At 42.0% G+C, this 21076-nt stretch overlaps 1 protein-coding gene across 6 annotated transcripts in view; it reads right to left on the reverse strand.

Moving 5' to 3' along the window:
- Window positions 1-21076, reverse strand: part of Tnik (TRAF2 and NCK interacting kinase) — a 386642-nt gene that overhangs the window by 284556 nt on the left and 81010 nt on the right. For all 6 annotated transcript variants that reach the window (XM_040754595.1, XM_040754593.1, XM_040754589.1 and 3 more), the window contains exon 2: window positions 17479-17544. In XM_040754595.1, the coding sequence (XP_040610529.1) occupies window positions 17479-17544 (66 nt within the window). The remainder of the gene's footprint in view (window positions 1-17478; window positions 17545-21076) is intronic.

Consider the following 21076-nt stretch of genomic DNA (forward strand, 5'->3'; position numbering starts at 1 on the left):
GACACACTGTCCCCAAACTGTCTAGGCTTCTAATAAAGCAAGACAACAAAATGTCAAAGTAATTTTCTGGCCCTTTATTTCTAATATTCCTATGATCACTTCATTTCCATTGCATTGTGGATGGAGACAAAGACACTTCCTTCCTAACTTGAAAGTAATTCATAAAAGCACAACTTACTCCTCTGGACCTTAGATTCAGTGTCGTGAGCTGACACCGCTGGTGGTACCCTGGATTCTTTGAAACTAAGATTCTAAGGTGGCTTTTCTCTTCCATGTGGTTTACCTGCTCCCAGAGCAAGAAGGCCTTATGTAGCTTTTAGAAGGCTTGATCCTCTCTCATCAAAAAAAAAATCTGATGGGAAACTATGTGGAAGAGTTACAAAACATGTTAAGACAACGTTATCTTAGCCCGTGAGTTCTATGATGAAATACCTGGGGAGGTACAGAACAAAAGAAGTTGACTTCTCAAGATCCCAAGACTGGGACTCCAGCATTTATGTCTTTAAGCACTAGTCCTTTGCTCCCCCATAACAATAACTAACAGTTACTGGACATTTTTGTCACCTCATACATCTTTTATGCACACTATATATTATTTTCCCCAACAACCGTAGGTAGAATAAAAAGATACCATAAATGTGAGACAATCACAATTAAGAATGGGGACAGAAGAGCCTTGTTAGAGACCTGCCCAAGAAACCTTCAGAGACATCCAAGACTAAGGAAACATCTGCCTTTTCCAGCCTTTGAAGGGGTTGCAGGAAAGTTTCACTAGATGATTCAGCTCAATATGGTGCTCATGACAAAAGACCATGGGAGAGCCAGGTGCTGGATAGAACCATGAATTAGAGGTTACTTTTGGCTATAGTACAGACAGCTTCTTCACTCTCAGTTGGTTCCAGAGGTTACAGGGAGGCTGGGCCTGACCTCTCCAGACTGTGGAAGAGATCTGCTTCATATCAGTGGGCACCACCTCAAAGAGACTGGGCCTGAGTTCTAACAGTGATCAGGGTGTGGATAAATCTGGCCTCTGTAGCAACACCTAAAGCATCTCTCAATCGCATTGAACACTGTTCCAAAAAAGTGTATTGTGTACCATCTTACATTTCCATGAGACAGGTTGATTACATCTTGTTCTCAAAAGGAAGACAATTCATTTATTCTTGTTTTATTATTATTTGTTTTAGTACAAAACATAACAATACCAGGTTAAGTTCTGGCATATCTTGAAGGATGTGGTTTAGGACACTTATTGAATTTATGAGATGGCAGGGTAATTTCAGTGCACCCTCACAGTCTGTATCTCCAGTATGACACTGGTTGTCACCTAAGCTCCACGAAATTCACAACAGTGTCCCAGTTAGTGCCAGAGCTGAGATGACTTGTCTCCTGATCACTCATTCAAAGGTGACTTAGCTCTCAGATACAAGCCCACAAGGACTGGCCACCAAAACCTTGTCTTTAATGCTTTTAGCTTCTTGAGAACTCAAATATTAAATAGATCTACTGATTCATGTCCAATATCCTGACTATCATAAACTCTAGATAGATGTTTCCCTTTTTCTAGGAAAGCAATTCAGCAGTCATGCTATCTCTAGTCCTTGGGCTAAGGAAAATGTCCTCACTTCTTGCTTCTTCTATGGAAATGAACATAGAAATCACTGATGGCATCTTCTTTAAAAGCAGGCATCACTGAGCAGCCTTGAGAGAGCCTGGGCAATGGCATGTCTAATCATTTTCCAGGCAATGACAGGAACAGTAGGGCATGCATGGAATGAAGAGGGTTCAGTCATTGACGAATAACTGTGCTACCAAGGGAATATGCACTCCATTATTTGAACTGTTCATTCTGCTTTCCAATAAAGGATGATCCATGAACACTCCCCTATTGCATGTGTCATTAAAAACCCAAATGATTCTCACAAATCTCTATTCCATTTTTAGATGGCTCAGTTTGTAAGCTTTCATGTTCTACAAGACTGCCTCACCCCTTGGAGAGATGCAAACCACATCTCCGTATGTGATATTAAAGGCATCCATTCTGAGACTTAGCCGTGTGTTCTCTAGAGGTCGTGTATCCAGAGCATAACCAGCTAATTATTTCCAAGTCTTCAAAATGGCCAGACATTAACATGAGGGTTCAGTAGACTCTGGCTGCTTTAGTTACCAAGTGGTTGCCACTATGGACATAGGGAAAAATACTGCACAGATTAGTAACCAAGTACATACAGAAAACCAACTTAAGAAAAGGTATAAATTCCTTAGAGGAAGCACTGTAACATTAAAGAATTAGTTCTCATTAGCATATCAATAGGGTTAACAAACAATAGTTTAAGATACCTGAAGGCACTTAAGGACAGAAGCTTTTCAACGAACCTCTCAAATTTCTGTTTATACTCTTAAATTGTTTGTTATTTTCATCGTTCTAAATCTCTTTGAAAGGTCAGGTTCAGCCCATGTCTCCTCTCTGAAAATTAATGAGGTTTTAATGTACTCATAAATGTAGAAGTAGTGCCATGGTTGATTGGCCTAACCCAAGAACTCCCTAGAATAGCAAAATATTTTGGCTAGGTTTTCATCTTTAATTCTTCCCTTATGGGCACCACTACTTACTTGATAATTTGTAAACAACCAAATATCCTTTTTCTGCCTTTTTAACTGGCTTGAGAAGACAAATAAAATATGTCAAAACACTGATGAACCACAGCTTAGCAGTGTAGTTCCTTCATTTTCAAGGGATCCTCGGATCTAGAAAAAGGAGTTCTAGATGTAACCAGAAATATTAATCAAACATTAGGCCACTGAATACCTGAGCTGAGCAGTCATCCCTACTACTCTTTTAGCAAGTCTGTGAACTATAGCTGTCTTTGGTATCAAAGAGTTGTGAGTTCAACTCCAGGTTATACTTTATTGAGAGACTGGTCTAGACAAGTCAAATTTCAGAATTGATCTACAAAGTAGAAATGCTAAATAGCTCCTCATTCTGCAGTACAGAAGCCTGAGTGGTTGTCCATACATACAATACACACAAGTTTATAGACATGTTACATGCTAGTATTGGATCTGTTGCCAGCCCTTGACCTTCAAAGGGACTCATTAACCAGAAGTCAAAAGAGAGGAACTACCACCTAAGTGGTGTAGAAACACGCATACACATACACACACACACACACACACACACACACACACACACACACACACTTATGTAGCCTAATCCTCCTCACTGCCTTGATTTTTAAATTAATAATTAACATCAGGCACTTCTATTATGAATGTGTGCATGGGCAGTCTCACTCGTATTGATTACAGAAATAAGTACAAGCCATAGAGAAGAAGTTGTTCCCAAGTGCTTCCAGACTCAGACTGACATCTGAACACCTGACCAGGCCCTTCTAAGAAATCTCTTAGGACCTTGAGAGCCAAAAGAGCAGCTCTTCCAGACTTTGGTGGGCATAAGACAAGAACCTGGCACCAATGTTTGTGTCTTCATCCTCAGCCTTCCTGAGAGTCAAAACACTAAAATGTTTGTGTTCTTTTCAGAAATGGGTATCACAATCTCAGTAAATGTCTAATTTGATGTTCACAAATTCAAAGATCTTTCCTGGAGACAGAGACACAGAGTGTGTAGCCCATTCTGCTTTGATGGAGGAAGAGACACTGGAAGGAGAATGATGCAAGTGGTGATCAGGATGCAGGCAGAAACACCATCAGCGCCAATCCAGTGACCAGAAGCTCAAAAGTGCTGGTCTTGGAAGTTGTACTGTGCTGCATGGGTTTTAGGCCAAACTTCAGAGCTACCAATGACCAAGGTATTACTCATCAACTTAACAAGCTACTCATAAGTAAATGCTTCCAGACCAGAAAACAATATTCAAACAGAGAGCTTTTTGTTTGGGAGGCTATTATCTTCATTTCCATCAGCAGGCTTTCTCTCTCTCTCTCTCTCTCTCTCTCTCTCTCTCTCTCTCTCTCTCTCTCTCTCTCTCTCTCTCTGTGTGTGTGTGTGTGTGTGTTGTCCTTCATCCTCTATCAACACTGACTTCTTGGCCACACCTTAAATCATGACATATTCACTCAAATGATTAACTGTAGATACTAGTCTTGTTCATGCAAGCCTTTTCTTGAACAACAGATAAATTGGAGGCTCCAAGAAAGAGGGCAACCAGGTTCCCTGAGGATTCTCTGCTCTCCCCTCCCCCAAGATCACTTATAGAAGGGAATTGGGGGAGCTTGTGACAGGATCTTTCACAGAATGAGTAGCTGTGGAAGTTCTGACGAATCTCACAAAGTACCCAAGTGGGCACAAAATGGTAGAACAAAATGTACTCAACAATTAGGTCAGAGTATTCCTCTCTCCCAGCTGAAGTCACCAGAAGGGGTAGCTGGGGAAAAATCACAGCCTGGTTCATTTAAACCTCCTTTAAAGAGTAATACAAGCAACTCTGCCTCCCTCCAAAGAAGAGGACAGGCTGCCCTGTGTTTTCATTAACTTTCACTGTTGTGACACATCAAGAGAAAGAGGGAGATAAATGCCCCCAGAAGCTGTCATCCAAATGTCTGATAATGGTCTTTGGAGCATCACTACTGTCCCTGGGTACCACACATCCCAAACAAAAAGGAATCACATGGCCCTTACCAGAAGCCAATATGGGAGTCTGTGCTGTGGGCATTTCTACCTAGCTTTTGTGGTAAGTATCTAACAAATAGTTTTTCCTAACATCGTAGTAATTGACCTCCAAATACAATGCTCAAGGTTCCTTCCTTCCACCCTATCCCATTGCTCCTTGCTGTTCTTGACCCCAGATGCCGAGCCGGTGTCCGCACTGAAAGAGGAAACACAGTACCACAGAGCAGGCAGAGCCACGGGGCCACAGGTTTGTGGTCTCCCGTCTGCTCAGAATAGAGGGAAATGAGAGATTATTCACCTGGAAAATATCTTCACAGACTGCAGAGAAGTGAGTCCCCATTCACTCACAAAAGCACACAACTGCAGCTGGGGGGAGAAATCATTTCTGTGCAACAAACATGTACACAATCATGAGGAAGAAGCCCTGAGGGTGTCGGGTAATCAGCAGCAAAGTCTGCCCGTGCTGATGGGGAACAAGCCTGAGGATGCTGGCTCCATCACTGCAGACAGGCAATTGTGTCACTCTTATTGTTTGTTTTATAAAAGCACCCTGTGTCCACGTCCTAAGAAATCTTTGATCAGTTACCTAGCTGTCCATCACTGCACTATTTTGGATATAAAGATTAGAAAAATTACATATTGAAGTAAATTCTGACATCTCTACTCTATATCTATTTTCAGCTTAAACTGCATTTTAGGTGGCCTCACTATGTTTTCCGGGCTAGCCTCCAACTTGTGATCCTCCTGCCTCAGCCTCCTGGGTGTTGGGGTGGCAGGTATGCACTGCCGTAACTAGATTAAAACCAGACATATTCAGGATTCACTGAATAAAGATTGTAAAAAAAATTGCAATGCAAGGAAATGGACAAACATTTAAGACAATTTTTTATCTGAATTTCTTGCTAGAAATTTTCTCAGTATAGCTAGAGAATCTAGACAACCTACATGAGTCAGACCCTGGAAGCCTTCCATAAAGGCCAGTTTAAGTTCTCAGACCACAGTTTTGTCAACATTAAGATGGGCATAATACTATCTCCTCTAATTTATGGAGTCATTGTCAAGATTAAGTGAAATAAGACGTACTTTTATGAATGCTGCCGGGGAAACCAATGGTTGACTCTATAGTCCCGAAGACAAGGTAGGAGAAGAAAACTCAGATTCCTTACTAGAAATACATAAAGCTCACATGGGCTGTGAACTTTAGCCTTGCATCAGGCCACATAGTTTTGAAAGAAAGCAAGATTTCTTCTACTCTCTCGTAGACAACAGGAGGGAACCATTCCACTGGTTACCAGGTTTTTAGTTATTGTTGTCTTCTAAATAGGGTTTTTATAAGGTCAGTCTCCTTGGTTAAGGAAGATGAAATAAAAAGCTATGCATATCCCACAGAGCTTAGGCCCTCCATACTCAACTAGTCATAAAACTGCTATGGTTTTTTACAGTTGGTCTTTTTACTCACTTACTTTGTGTGAGCTCTAGAGGAACAATAGGATAATACCCTTGACCTGTAGGAGCTCCACACTAGCTTAGGGCACACCAGACGGTGAGGTCAGTGAGTTGCCGCCAGGTGCCAGGACACAGTACTCCACCAGAAAGCAGGCAGCCTGAGGCAGCTGTTAAGCTCATAGAGTCACTTGCCCAAGAGAAGGTGGGGCTCAGGAAAGGGGTCAGCACTTACCACCAAAGACTGCACATACACAAATGCTCACATTGTGCTACCCATGGGAGAACCAGCAGATGTGAGAAAAGACAGGAGAGAAGGCAGAGGTCAGACCATAAAAACATAGCAATGTGGGTGTGTTGTCCCTGGATGGTCAGGCATCCAGTCAAGCAGAACAGTGGGGTGGGGGCCCTATAGATGTCAGGCAAGCATGTACTGGCCAAAGGAGAAGAGGTAGACTGTAAAGAGAAGCTTTTTCCTTTGTGAGGAGCCTTCCCGCCAGCCTGGTTCTAGAGCCGCATCAGTCCCAAATAAACACGCAGGAGGCTATATTCATTATGAAGCTGTTGGCCTTGCTTGTTTCTTACTGGCTAGCTCTGACTTAAGTAATTACCCCATAATTGTTAATCTAAGTATTTCTCTTACCGGAGAATAGTTCCGGGCTTCCTACCCCATGGCGGTCACATCTCAAACACTCTTGTGTTTCTCCTTCCCAGAGTCCTCCTGGACTCCTAGTCCCACCTATCTAGATTCCTATTGGCTCAACAGTGCTTTATTGACATAAGACTTCCCCAACAGTAGACACCCATAATTCTTCCTTCAAGAACATTCTTCTGTTATATGAAATACTGGAGCAGAGCTGAAATAGAATGGCTGTGACTTTGATGCCTGCCTTGGCTATACAGCATGACCCTGCCAGAAGGCGTAGATAGAACATGGAACATGGAAGGGGAGAAGGACAGGGACAGAGACACCAGGGGACAGGAGAGGCAAAGACAGGAGGAATCATGACAGGGAATTCGGTTTGGAAGCAGGAAAAACTTCTGGAGCCAGATGTGGGTTGTGATTGTACAACAAAAGAACTGAGTAATGTTACTGCCTTTGAAGCTGTCCTTAAAAAGAACCAAAATGCCTCCATCTGCATTTTGTGTCTCTGAACAGAAGGAAAGAAGTGCAGCTGGAAAGGCCGTGATACGAAGCAAAGACAATGAAGTGAGTACCACACACAGCCTCCCTGAAAACCATGCACGGGTCAAGCTGAATTTCAGGAGAAAGGCTTCAAGAAAAGTCAGCCAGTGTGCTAATGGCCTGCCAAAGACTGCGTGTCCAAGTCAATGGGCCTTGTTATGCAACCATGGACAGGGTTTCTAAAAGAGAATACATTCTCCCTGAGGGAGACTGAGCTCTTCACACAATTAAGTTCCTAGCTCTCCCCTGTAGTATGCACAGACAGCGTGCTTGGTGTTACGATTACTGTTGTGTTAGATTGTTTGTATTTATTTAGGGTCCGAGGGGAGCCAGCCACCGTGTTTTCAGTCCTTTGTTATAAATGAGAATGGAGTGGGCACAGACATTCTGTTCACCTCCTTGGAAAGAGAGCAATAGGGCACAGTTCTGAAACCATGCTCAAGGCCACAGTGCTCATCAGAAGAGTTCACCCCAACCCCAGTCCCTGCTAGGCTACTCTCCTCATCCCTGACCCTCAGCAGGGAAGTATGAACTGCATTTACTTATCACACACATCCAAGTGGATTGTTATGAAAATGCATCTGAGGTTAAACTCACTACAGAGATAACAAATTCAATCTCAGTGCTCAGGAAATTGGTTGGTCTTTGTAAAGGGCCTGGAATGTTTTCTATACACAAGTCATTCAAAAGTGAACAGCTCTAATTCTGTACCTACAATCCTAACAGAGTTTCATTTTGTACACTACAAATAGCAACTCAAGAATAAAGGTCATGGTGTGGTAGTAAATATAGATGTTTAATTACTTGGCAACACTTTATAATCGCCAAGACATTCTGAGAGCCGCAGACAGCATGGTGAGGATGTTGTGGGCTGACTTGCTTGCCTTCTACTTCATACATTACTGCAAGATGGCGTGGAAGCATTTTGAACTAACACAAGCTGAAGTGGGCACAGAAGCGTCAATCTGTGTCTGGACCTGATAGAAAACTTCATCATCATTTCATCCCATATCAAAAATACACATATTGCAGACTTGGACTGAGGTCCATTGGTAGAGTCCTGACTTTCTGACCCTTAGCACCACAATGAAAACAAAAAAAGACTGTCTCATTCATGGAGGCACTGGTGACCTGCTGAGACCTGGTGTATCTAAATGAATGAGCAAGGGGATGCAAAAGACTCCTGTGTCTGCACCTTCAATGGAGCTGCCCCGAACAACGCCACCAGGACAGAAAGCTACCTTCGTGCTGGGCTAGGCATTTGGTACACATCACCTTGCTAATGGTTCTGTAGCCAGGAGAAACCCTGAGACCATTCCAGCACAATCCGTCCTTTATATAGATGCCCCTTGACTTACAATGGGCTAAATCCTTACGGACTAACTCAGAACTCTGTCTCATAAAACTGGCACACTGAGCAACACAGCTGCAACCGTGCTCAGCTTATGGTGGCCTGTACTTGGGCAAAATCTAACATAAACCTATTTTATGATGACGCATAGATCATCTTACAATATTTATTGATTATTGTATCAAATGGGACAAACAGCATGGCTGTCCAGATCCTCTTCACACCTCTGTGGAACTGAAAGCGCACATCAGAGACCATTTATCCTGAAAGCTGCTACAAAAAAAAAAATTACTAAGTTGCCTCAGCACACATTGTAAAAAATTACTAAGCTGCCTCAGCACACACCATCATGACAGAAAGGCAGGAGAATGGTCTGTCTACATCTGGACCTACTTCACTTTTGCCATCCACCCTGAAGCAGGCAACCACCAACCATCAGGCCTTGGTCAAGACTGCTCCTTCCCTGAGAGATCAACTTTACTCCTTTTCCATACACATCAACCTACCCTTCAAGACTCAAGCATTACCTCATGTGTATAGATCTCTCACAGAATTACCACTGCTCTTGCACAGCCTGTAATGTACATGAAGTAAATGACTTGTCTTGCTTCCTAAATATTGAATGGCAGGATTATAATGTACATATAAATGTTACGATGTTTATTATAAAGATGGGTAAGGTTATAGCTTACATTGTAAAGTGTATAAATGTAGTTAAAACCCTAGGTTAGATAAATAACCTCTTTCTGGTTACACATAAAAACTCAAGATGAAAGGTCATCTCAAGATGGAAGGTCATCGTGCGGTAGTAACTATTGCTACTTAAGTACTTGACAATACTTTGTAATCACCAAGACGTTCTGAGATCATCTTGGTCAGATCTCCTACTACCTGAGAGGCCAGGCCTTGACTCAGTGACTCTCTATCCAGGATGCATCTGAGCCCAACAATAGCCTAACTAAATCCAGATCTCTAGAGAAGAGCTGGGATAGCTCCAGTTCTTCAAAGCTGTCTGGGAGGCTTCTGTGCACAAGATTGAATCCCACTAATTGCAGCAAACAGTCCTGTGGAGTTCACTACAGTAAGTTTGGTAGCAACTCTGGAGGTCCCACAACCTGAGAAGACTGTGTAACCAAGAGACAGAGATGCCCAGGTGATAACATGCAATTCATAATACCCAACAGACCAAAGATGTTGTCGGAGGCCTTGAATCAAATTAGACGCAAATAACATGGACATCTACAAGCAGGGGAAACTGATCAGGGCAGCCTAGTTTAAAGGTAAATGGCCCTCCACTTACTGAAAAAGAAAAATAACATTGTTAGCCTCAAATTTGCCCACCAGCTGTGTGGACCACAGTATCTTAAAAACAATATGTCAATAAGTGGTTTTTGATGTTTAAAAAAATTCTACAGTTTTCTAACCCTTGATAATGTTTAAGTACGATGATTGTTTGAATGTAGCGACATAGTATCCTTAATACTATCACCAATTGCTTTGAATAGATGAGCTGTCCTATGCTAAATAGTACAAAAACTGTTATTGAAGATCAACATCCCATGCTTGGCCCAACAGCTGGGTTTATAAGGAAATAGGAGAGAAAGCCCTGAAGCCATGTTTTATAGAAAGTGCCTCTAGATGCAATAGGATGAGAGGCCAGGAAATTGCTGCAATGAGAACCCCCGCTCCTCCCCACACACACACATGCACCCTGCATAAACTACTTCTGTCATCTTTATAAGTCTCTATAGTGAATGACAACAGCAGTGACTCAAACCTTGAAGATGGCGAGCATTTTATTTATATTTAACAAAATGCTTTCACAGGCATGAATTCACAATGGCTTAGTGGGGTGTATAAAGGGGGGAGGGAAATTGTCATCTTACATATCAGAACAATTGAGCTTCCAATGAATCTATGGCAAACCAAAACTTAAGGCTAGTGGGGAAAGCCCTGCAAGATGCCTTCCACTCCCACACATGCATTTATCTCTGCCCCACACCACACTCTATCACTAGGACAAATAAAGGCTGATGGCTTGGATAATTTTAGTAGCTAAGGAGGAAATACTATTGATTCTCCCCACCAAACTTATAAAATAATTATATTATATAAAATTGCTCTTACCTTATCAAACTTTTAGAATGCTGGAGCCAATGATAATATCCCCTGATAACCAAGCTTCTCTTTATGACTTATTGAGAAACTGTCATTTTTGAACACTCAAGTTATAATAGCTCAATCAATAAATTGATGATCTTGCAAACAAGAAAACCCGAGTTGCATCTACCAGCTAATGTGTTCTGCTAATCCCAGTGCTGGGGTGGTGGAGCAAGGTAGATCCTGCCATATGCAGGTCAGGTAACCCAGCGTCAACTCACTGAGTTGAAAACAATGATAGACCCTATCTTATAAAACAAGCCAGCCTACCTCAAGAGCCTGCAATACCACTGTTGGGCACATCCCGAAAGGATGAACACTCACACCACAAGGACACTTGCTCAATTATGTTCTTAGCAACATTATTCATAATAGCCAGTTGGAAACAACCTATGTGCCCTCAACTGAAGAATGGACAAAGAAAATATGGTACATTTACACAATGGAGTACTACTCAGTGGTAAGAAACAATGACATCCTGAAATTTGCAGGCAAGAGGATGGAACTAGAAAAAACAATCCTGAGTAAAGTAATCCAGAACCAGAAAGACAAATATATTATGTACTCACTCATAAGTGGATAACAGACATAAAGCAAAAGATACCCAGCCTACAATCCACAACCCCAGAAAAGCTAGAACCCTCCTCCAGAAACGGATGGAAGCAGAAGCAGAAATCCACAACTAACCAATGGGCAAGCTCCTGGAGTATAATAGAAGTGAGGGAGGAGCAAAGGAGCCAAGACCATGATGGGGAAACCCACAGAAACAGCTGACCCAAGCTAGTGAGAGATCACTGACTCAGGTCTGACAAATGGGGAACCTGCATAAGATTCATAGACTCCCTGAATACAGGTGACAATGGTGCAGCTGAATCAATACATGAGGCCACTGGCAGTGGGTCCAAGATGTAACTCTAATGCACAGACTGATTTTGTGAAGTCCATTCTACATAGAGAGCCACTTTGCCCAGCTTAGGCACCAAGTGGGGGATGGGGGCTTGGTCTTGCCTCAATGAGATGATGGGACAGACTTAGTAGAACTCCTAGGGGAACAGATGGGAGGTGGGGAGGGGTACATGTCAGGGGAGTGGGAGGAGAGGAGGACGGGGAACCAGGATCGGAATGTAAAAAATAAATTAATAGAAAGAAAAGAAGGAAGGATGGAAGGAAGGAGGGAAGGAAGGAAAGAGGAAAGAAAGGAAGGTTAAACAAGCTAGGTAGCACGTGAGAAATGACAACCAGGTTGACATTTGTCCTCATCATGTACATGCATGCATGTGTTCTCACACCCTCCCCTACCCACACACAGAGGAACACAAACACACAGATGCTATGCAGAGAGGCACATATGCATACACACGCATACACATACAATGAATAGATAATCAAGATGAATCGTAACACCTAAATGACAATTATGTCATCAAACGCCACAAAGAAGCATAGGTCCTTGGTTTTAAAACAAATTATAGTGCCCTAAGCAGCCTGAAAAATGATCAAACGTTGAATGGAAAGCACATGATGTGTGTTTTTGGCTTCATTACTTTGTGTTTCTTTCAGTTCATAAGACTTGTCTAAAATCAAGATCACAAAAAGACCTGGCACATGTGTTTATAAAGAAGGAAAGGTCGTTGAGCAGCTGCTGTGTCTCAGGAACACACTCTGGGCTTCCATGGACTGTACACATGAATTTTCAGAACCTCCCTATCTTGCACTATTAGTAATGGATGAAGAAATGCAGACTCAGAATAACTAAGGCAGTTGTCTCTGCACAGTTTGAACAAGGCAGAGGCACACTGAGAAGCCAGCTCAGTGCTGCTCCCCAATCCTTTCCACTCACAAAGATGCTAAGTGATGCCCCCGGGTGGAGCATAATGCCAAGGGTCCTCATCATTTCCAGGACTTCCCTCATCTAACCCAGCCAAGCCTGCACTCCCTATACATCCCAAGATGCCAGCCAGATAGTGGTGCCATCATGATTCCATCAAGTGACAATTATCAGTACCATCACAATTTTCCCAAGTACTAATACCAACATGTTTATGCTCCACAACCTCAAAGAGGACTGAAGTGAGACATGTAAGAAATATTGAGGAACCCATATATTCCTATTTGAGTTTGTCACCCTAGGACACACTGTGTCTCCACCTCTGCAGTAACAGTTTGTACCTCATGATGGAAATTAAGAAACAGGATAGACCAATATTAATTTTAAATGTGAGGCAAATTTTGCTAATAAATGCTAATTATTTTGACTTATTAAAATAATCTCTCTGGTTTGTGGTGTCCTCCATAGGCTCATATACTTGAACGCCAGTTGTTGGTGTTTGGGACTTTAGAAGAGGCAGCCTTGCCCGAAGAAGTACATCACTGGGGTGGGCTTTGAGGAGCCTGGTCCTGATTCCTGCTTGCTCCTTCTCTGCTTCCGGGTGTCATTCAACCCTGATATAATAGAGATCTAGCCCTCTGGGACAAGCCCAAATAAACTCTTTCTTCTCAGAGTTGGTTTTGATCATGATATTTTATCACACCCAGAAAAAACTAACCAATATACGGTCTTACCAAAATGTCTCCAGAGGCCATTAGACTCCCAGTAGGTAGCATGCTGATAAATGCCAAAACCTTTAACAAAATGGCATGTGACTTTGTGCTGGTTTGCTTTTAGTTTTGGTGTGTGTGTGTGTTTGTGTGTGTGTGTTGGTTTAGAATGTTGAATGTTATTTGTTCCATTTGCCTTTCATTTATCAAAAGTAACTCAGTCCTTAATAACTTTAACAATCCATGTGTTATATATGGACTTTGACAAAATGCAGAGTATTGTATTCCTGGTTCCCAGTACCACATGATCTATCAAGAAGACCTACCATCCACACCTCTGATTTTTCATTATTTGTTTAGATATTTTATTTGGTCATATAGAGTTATATATACTTTCATGCAAGTATAAATGTACTTTATTCTCTTTTATAACCCACGATACTCCCCTTATGGTATTTTTAATTAATTTTTGTTATTATTTTATGTGTCTAAGTGTTTGCCTACGTGTATGGCTGTGCATTATGTGCATGCCTGGTGCCCTGGGAGGTCAGAAGAAGGTGTGGAATCCCCCAAAACTGAAGTTACAGATAATTGTGAGCTACAATGTGGATTTGAGAATCAAATCTGGGTCCTCCAGAAGAACAGCAAGTGCTTTATAGAGGAAGCTATTGTCACAGGGAAATACTGTTCTCATTTAAAAAAAAACCTAATGAGCCAGGTATGCTGGTATACATACACCTCTAATCCCAGCACAAAGGAGGCAGAGGCATATCTGCATTGGAGGCAATCTGGTCTACAAAGGGAGTTGACGGACAGCTAGGTCTACACAAAGAAACCTGTCTCAGAAAAACAAACAAACAAGAAACCTGAAAAGTATTTTTAAAATTATGAACCTGTTCCATCTTGTAAATAAAATTAAGAATAAAACTAAATCAAATTATCACTTGATTACTGGGACCAAACCGTTAAAGATAATTCTTGACTTAGGAGTGAGGTTGGAGGTAGTTTTGGAAAGCTACACATTATTTAATGACTTTCACATAAAATATTTCTATTTCTAAGTTAGATGTATATACCTCTGATGCAGATGCAGCTCAGGAAATACTTTTAGAGACTGTATGTACTTTTTATTTATCATATGGCATATTTCTTCAAAGCTACTTGAAAATAAAAGTATACTATGACTCTTCTAAGAGAGCTTATTAAAAAGTCTTATGATAAATATTCTATACAATAAAGATTATACAGTTACTCATAAGATTATCCACTATTTTGTGAAGCTCAGGATCACCAACAGGTAAATTTACAAAACTAACTTAATTACAACAATTATTAGGTTTAATATTTAATGTAAAGAAAACATTTGTCATACAATTTTATGTGGAAGGATTCCTTCCCAAGGCTATAAAATTTCTATGCATGCCTAAAGTATTTTAGCAATGTGCCTATTCCACAAAAATTACAAATGAATGGTGTGAAAAATCAGTTCCCAATTTACTTAACTTAAAGTTCTCATTCTACAAAATCTGCTGTTGCTGCTATATTTCAGTCCGTTAGCATTTAGGCAGCAACAGGATTGCATTGGTCCTGAGGAAGCAGGACCGTTTCTGACCATGTGTTAGGCGGTGACCAACACAACCCAGTGGCCTAAAAAACAAACCCAGAACTAAGCAGGAAGTTACAATTCTTTAGATAAGGCAACTCAAGTCCCCATAGCTTCTCCAACTACATTCTCACTGGAAAAATTGTGACAGCCACAAAACAGCAAATAGAACTGTGAAAGAGACCATATCTATCTCCTGTCCTCAGGTCACATGTCCTAACCATGACCTCTCTGCAATCTTTGCTTTAATGAAAAGTAGCAAGTATTGCAACCTTAAAGAGAAGCAGAACCCTTTAGGATCACAATGTCAACTTCCTACTTGCTGGAGAATGTCCCACTCTTAGAAAGGTATGAGACTCTTTGATGCTGGTTAAGCTTTTAATTTTTGTTTTGTTTGTTTTTGTTTTTCATGCAATGTCATGGAATTAGAGATAATTCAGAATTTTCCAAAAATCCTCATTTGTAATTGAGCTGCATTCATCATTTTATCATTATTGTGATGAGATATCTTGGAGACGGGCTACTTAAGGAAGGAAGGATTTCTTTTGGCCCTCTGTTTCGTTACTACAGCCCATCAGGTGAAGAAGGATGCTGCAGTAATGTGAGGCATCTGGTCACACTGCATCCCAGGCAGAAGTAGGGAGTGATGGATGCTGGTGCTCAGCTCGCTTTCTCCTTTTTACTCCATCTAAAACCACAACAAATAGGACAGTACTCCCAAATTCAGGGTATGCTTCCCACCTCAATTTCCCGAATCTTGAAGGTCCTTCACAGACATGCCCAGACGTCTGTCTTCTAGACGATCCTGCACCTGACAGGATGACAATACCACACACTTTTGCTCTATCCTCTTGGGTTCTACCTGTTGGGTTAGTCGATGCCGCTGTTAAGTGTGCCCTAAATGTCCACTCTACAGTGGGAAGCATCCTCCAGCGCTATCCTGAAACTAACAGCACACCACTGTTGCTCCACAGTGACAACAAGTCAGAAATCATTTTCTGCCTAGAACAGAGTTTACTTCATTAGCCACATTGCATCCCAAGTTCAATCCAATTTCTCAAGCTGCAATAACACAATCATCCAACCTAATTATCTTCATTGCAGGTATTTAAAAGCACTTTTTAAGAGACATCTCTTTCTGTGTCAGGCAGGATCAACATCAAGTGAATAGAGTCTCCATTCTGTCTTCTTGTAAAGGCTTAACACTTTAGGAAATGGTTGTTTCTTGCAAGGGAGAAAGTATCTCTCACCCTTGTGGGCACTAAAAAAATGCTTCCTAGACAATAAAAGCATCCATGAGTAGCTACTCACACTAGTGCTTTGAAAGCCAGATTCTCACAATACCTTAATCACACTTGCATGCAGGGGCACGGATAATGATTCACCGGACTAGGATCAAATATTAAATATAATTTATTTCAGGGAGAAGTCATTTCACACAAGAGGCAGGTGACCCCCGCAGATTCCAGCTCCAAGGATCCACCCAGGCTGTTCTCTGTGACCCGAATAGAAACAAGACAGAATGCTGGGATCTGGGATCCCAGATCTAATCCTACCCTCAATCACATCTGCACCTGTGACCACACCGAAATGGGCGTGGTCAATGCTACAGATATGGGCGGATGGATATCTCACTACACCTGCACATTCAACATTCTGCAGAATTGAGACTATTACAGTCTGTATGACTTCTACAACACCTTGAATCAACTGAGAGAAGTTTAGGGCAAAGAAGGAATTTTTAAAAGCAGGACAATGGGAGATAATTTGTACTTGAAATTCCATCCCATACCGTCACAACTTAGGATAATGATGTCTGCTTCTTGGAAATAATCCAGAGGACACATTGGCTTGTGTTTGAAGGATTCCTAACAGCTCATTTACGGAAAGCCCCCAAATTCTATTCCTAAGACAGTTCATCATTTTTCTTTTCAATTATCAAAAGAGAAATCAGCTTGTATCTTCTTTTTAAAAATAGATAATTTATTAGGGGAAAAGACTCCTTTTAAACATTTTTGGATAGATTTGTAATAAAAGAGCAGGAAGTCCAATCCAAATTCAAGCTAGCCATTTCACTACTTCCTAACTTGTGGAGCTCATTGTGGTCCCTAGGTCTCTGCTTGTGAGCTAGTGAGCTTTCTCTTAACACTGTGAGGGAACTCATTTGACCTGTGCCCTGGGCAAGTAACAAACCCACTTCTGCAGCTGCGGTAGTCTAATATCTTGGGTTTCAACAGTGAACGGTGTCCTTTGCTCCAAAAGCAGCTTGGCAGTGCTCAAAATGAAGGAATCTAACCACTTAGGAGTTTCAGTAAGCACCATCTGATGCTTGCTTCTGATATAAACACTGTGCTATACACCGCGTGGGAACACTCAAGCCACAGAACCCCCATGTAGTCAGTACAACCATAGCTACATCCAAAAGGATGGAGAGGAGTCAATGAACTGGTGTATAGTTTCACGTGATGCCTGTTGTGATGAGGCATTTAGAAACAAGTATGGACAGCATTGCTATCTGGCACTAGAAACCAATGCCACACGCAAGCCATACTCAAGCTTAACATTCTTACCTTATACACTTGACCATATGTCCCATTTCCGACAAGTTCCACCAACTCAAAGATTCCCGCAGGGTCCTGAAGAAAAACCAACAATCAAAATTTAAAAACCATCCCAGGCCCTGTCATCATCAAAAGCACATATTTACTCAAAATAAGCAATTAAATCACTTGAATTGGATGGGAGGGCATATTCTAGATGTAACTACTGAATAGTATCATTTTTTTAATTTAATTAAATCACAGCTATGAAATTAGTCAAATTCACTTTGTTTTTATTTCACACTTTTGTGATGAATTTAAATCAGACAAAAGGAAATTGTTTTCCATTAAAACAATAAAAAGGGTGTCTATGGACATGACTCAGTCCGTAGTGCCCTTGTCATGCTGTCGTGGAATAATATTTTTATACACTGTGAAAAAGTATCACTCTGATTGGTTTAATATGAAGCCGACTGGCCAATAGCTAAGCAGGATTTCCAGGCACAGAGCATACTGGGAAGAAGGGGGAGACAGGAGGAGACAAGGAGAAAGCAGGAAACCAGGATGCAGTCTGTAGATAGGTAAATGAACCTTGGGGCAGCACATTGACTAACAGATATGGATTATTTTAACTTTAAGGGGGAGTTAGAAACAAGCCTAAGCTATCAGACAAGCTTTCATAATTAATAATAGGTTTCCGTGTGGTTATTTGGGAGCTGGATGGGGAGTCAGAGAAAGACTCACTACACTATGCATGCAAGAGGACCTGAGTTCCATCATCAGGACCCACTTGAAAGAGCTGGGCGTGGCAGAACATGTCTCAAATCCCAGTACTGAGAGATGGGAGACAGGAGTGTTCTGGGGACTTGCTGCCCAGCCAGTCTAGCAAATCAGTGAGCTCCAGATTCAGTGAGAAAAAGGAAACCCTGGCTCAAAACATAAAATGGAGAGGAACTGGGGGAGATACCTGGCATCAACCTCTGGCCTCCACGTGTGCACATGTGTCCATGCATGCCGCACCTATACCCACATGTGTGTGTATACCCACATACATACAATAAACAAGAATTAACATTTTTCTCACTGGGGAATCAAGGTACTCTTGCAGCAATGATGAGGTAACGTGAAAGGCATGGATCACCTAGAGGAAGTTCTGTTTTTCTTTTTTTCAGACTATTTCTCTTTAAATGTCTGAGCTACTTATTAGGTATCAAGGTATGCTGGCTAGTTTATTGTTTTGTAGGTACATAAACAAAAATGATCTGGAAAGAAGAAACCTCAGTTGAGAAAATGACTCCATCAGATCGGCCTACAGACAAGTCTGCAGGGTATTTTCTTGACTCATAATTGACATAGGAGGGTCCAGGCTGAGCGAGCCATAGAGTGCAAGCCAGTAAGCAACATTTCTCCATTGTTCCTGTTCTTTTTCCCATGTCTCTGCTCTTGGATGAGTTCCTGCCTTGATTTCCTTCAATGGTAGACAGTGATCAGGACATGTAAGCCAAATAAATCCTTTCCTCCCCAAGTTGCTTGGGGTCATAGTGTTTGTCATAGCAACCCGATACAGCATGTCCCTCAAGTGTGAGCAACCTTCCTTACGGGATTCAACAGTCTCCAAGAAAAAATGGGAATCTAGAAAGCTACCCGCTTTCACCTCTCATCTCTGTAATGCTGCCCCTGCAAAACATGCTTTTACAGTATTCACAAAGTAAATATGGGATTTGGAGTTCAACATAAGAGAAAGGTTATGGAAGTTTATGACAGCAAACAGGTTTCTACCAACCTTCAAAGTGTCAGCCAATGCTGTTACTGATGAGCTACAATCCCAAGAAGTAGAAACAAAAATGATTAATAAAAATCCACAAAAGTTTGTAAAATCCAAGTCTGAGGCAGAAGTTAGCTTTTACCCCCATAACTTCTAACCCAAAGAAATTGCTTCTTAGAAGAAATAAACTGAGATCAGAAAAATGTCTCAGGTGATAAAGACCAGAAAGCCTGTGGATGTGAGGACCCCCAGGAACCACTTGGTAGAAGAAAAAAGAGCCAACCTCCAGCAAGCTATCCTCTGAACACACACACACACACACACACACACACACACACACACACAGGCACGCATGCACGCACACTAAAAACATGAACATAATTATTAAAATGTAAATTTTTAAATAAATGAACAGTCCCTTGTATAACCATTCACAGAGGCCAGACAAGTAAAGCAGCCAGACTGAAGAAATCATTCCTCGGCTAGGCAGGGACATGCAGGGAAGGGAGAAAGAGATACTTAGCACAACTAATTACTGCTCTGTCAGCATAAGAGCACAAAACAGCCAAGTCTAATGATTTCTCAGGAAGACACAGACTTTTTCTTTAAGGTGTGATCTGATTTTTAAGTGTTAGTCACTTAATTTAACTAAAAGAGATTGAAAACAAAAACCACCTGAAGGTGAAGCCTACCTCCAGTGGCCACACAAAAGAGCACCTGGTGCATCCTATGGCAGGTGGGTGGCAGGGAGGAGGGGACCAGCCCGAGCCTTAGATTCAGACACACCCAGACCAAATGCAGCTTTAACTTGACCGCAGGAGGGCTTGGAGGCACAGGCTAGTGCCTGAGCCTGTAAAGTGTAGGTGACTTTTACCTGCTGTGATCCCATAGGAAATCGACAACCTACTAATACCTAGCAGTAATCACTTTGGGGTTTTGACAAGATCTCATAGCAAAGGCGGGCCTCTAACTCACTGGGTACCCCTGTAAAGAATGACCTCTAACCCTGATCCTGCAAGTGCTGAGATCACAGGTCTATATCACCATGCCTAGTTTATGCGATGCTGGGTTAGAGCCCAGGACTCTGGCTGTGCTAAGCAAGAGTAGAAACTGAGAGCAACAGCTCCAAGGTGTGGCTGAGGGGAAAGATGTTATTGTAGGTATGAGGGAGAGTACAGTCAGGGGCATCAGGAGGAGTCCAGAGCAGGGAGAAAAAGTAGTGGACTAAATACAGCCAGCAGAATGGACTCGGTCATGGGGGCGGAGTGCAAGGAGTGGCAAGAGAGAGAGCACCAAGAGAAGAAGACAAAAAAAATCCAAGAGGGCGCACGGCCAAAACGGCAGAGTTATATAGGAATGAGAAGCTGGGCAAAGGGAGGCCCATAAACTAGGACGTTCAGGGTCGGGCAGGGTGAGAAGAGAATCATGGGTAGATGTAATACTGAGAAAGCCCTGAGGCCAGCACGCGATTTGGTAGCTATGCTAATAGGCACCGCAGATAGCCACTTTTGGACCTGACAAAGTATTTTGTGAACTGAGGAGCCATGTCCCTAATCTACATAACCACTTTTATCCTGCATGTGACACCTCAGAGTTATGAAGTGGAAGGAGGGTTACCTCGGAGCCACCACTCTGATATTCCTGAGGAAGGCGGCAAATAAGTTAGAGGTCTTGAAAATTAGTCTACGTTAGACTCCACCTGGCAAGCTAGGGAGATGGTGTGTGGAAGTTAAAGGGTTCTCCACGCAGTTGTGAAGACTACAGTTGGATCTCTAGCACCCATGAAAAATGCCAGGGTGGTACTGTAACCATTCTATAATCCTAACACCAGGGGGGCAGAGTGGAAATCCCTGGAGAAAGCTG

Source organism: Mesocricetus auratus, unplaced genomic scaffold (genome assembly GCF_017639785.1).
Source record: "Mesocricetus auratus isolate SY011 unplaced genomic scaffold, BCM_Maur_2.0 Super-Scaffold_100011, whole genome shotgun sequence".
In the NCBI taxonomy this organism is placed as follows: Eukaryota; Metazoa; Chordata; class Mammalia; order Rodentia; family Cricetidae; genus Mesocricetus; species Mesocricetus auratus.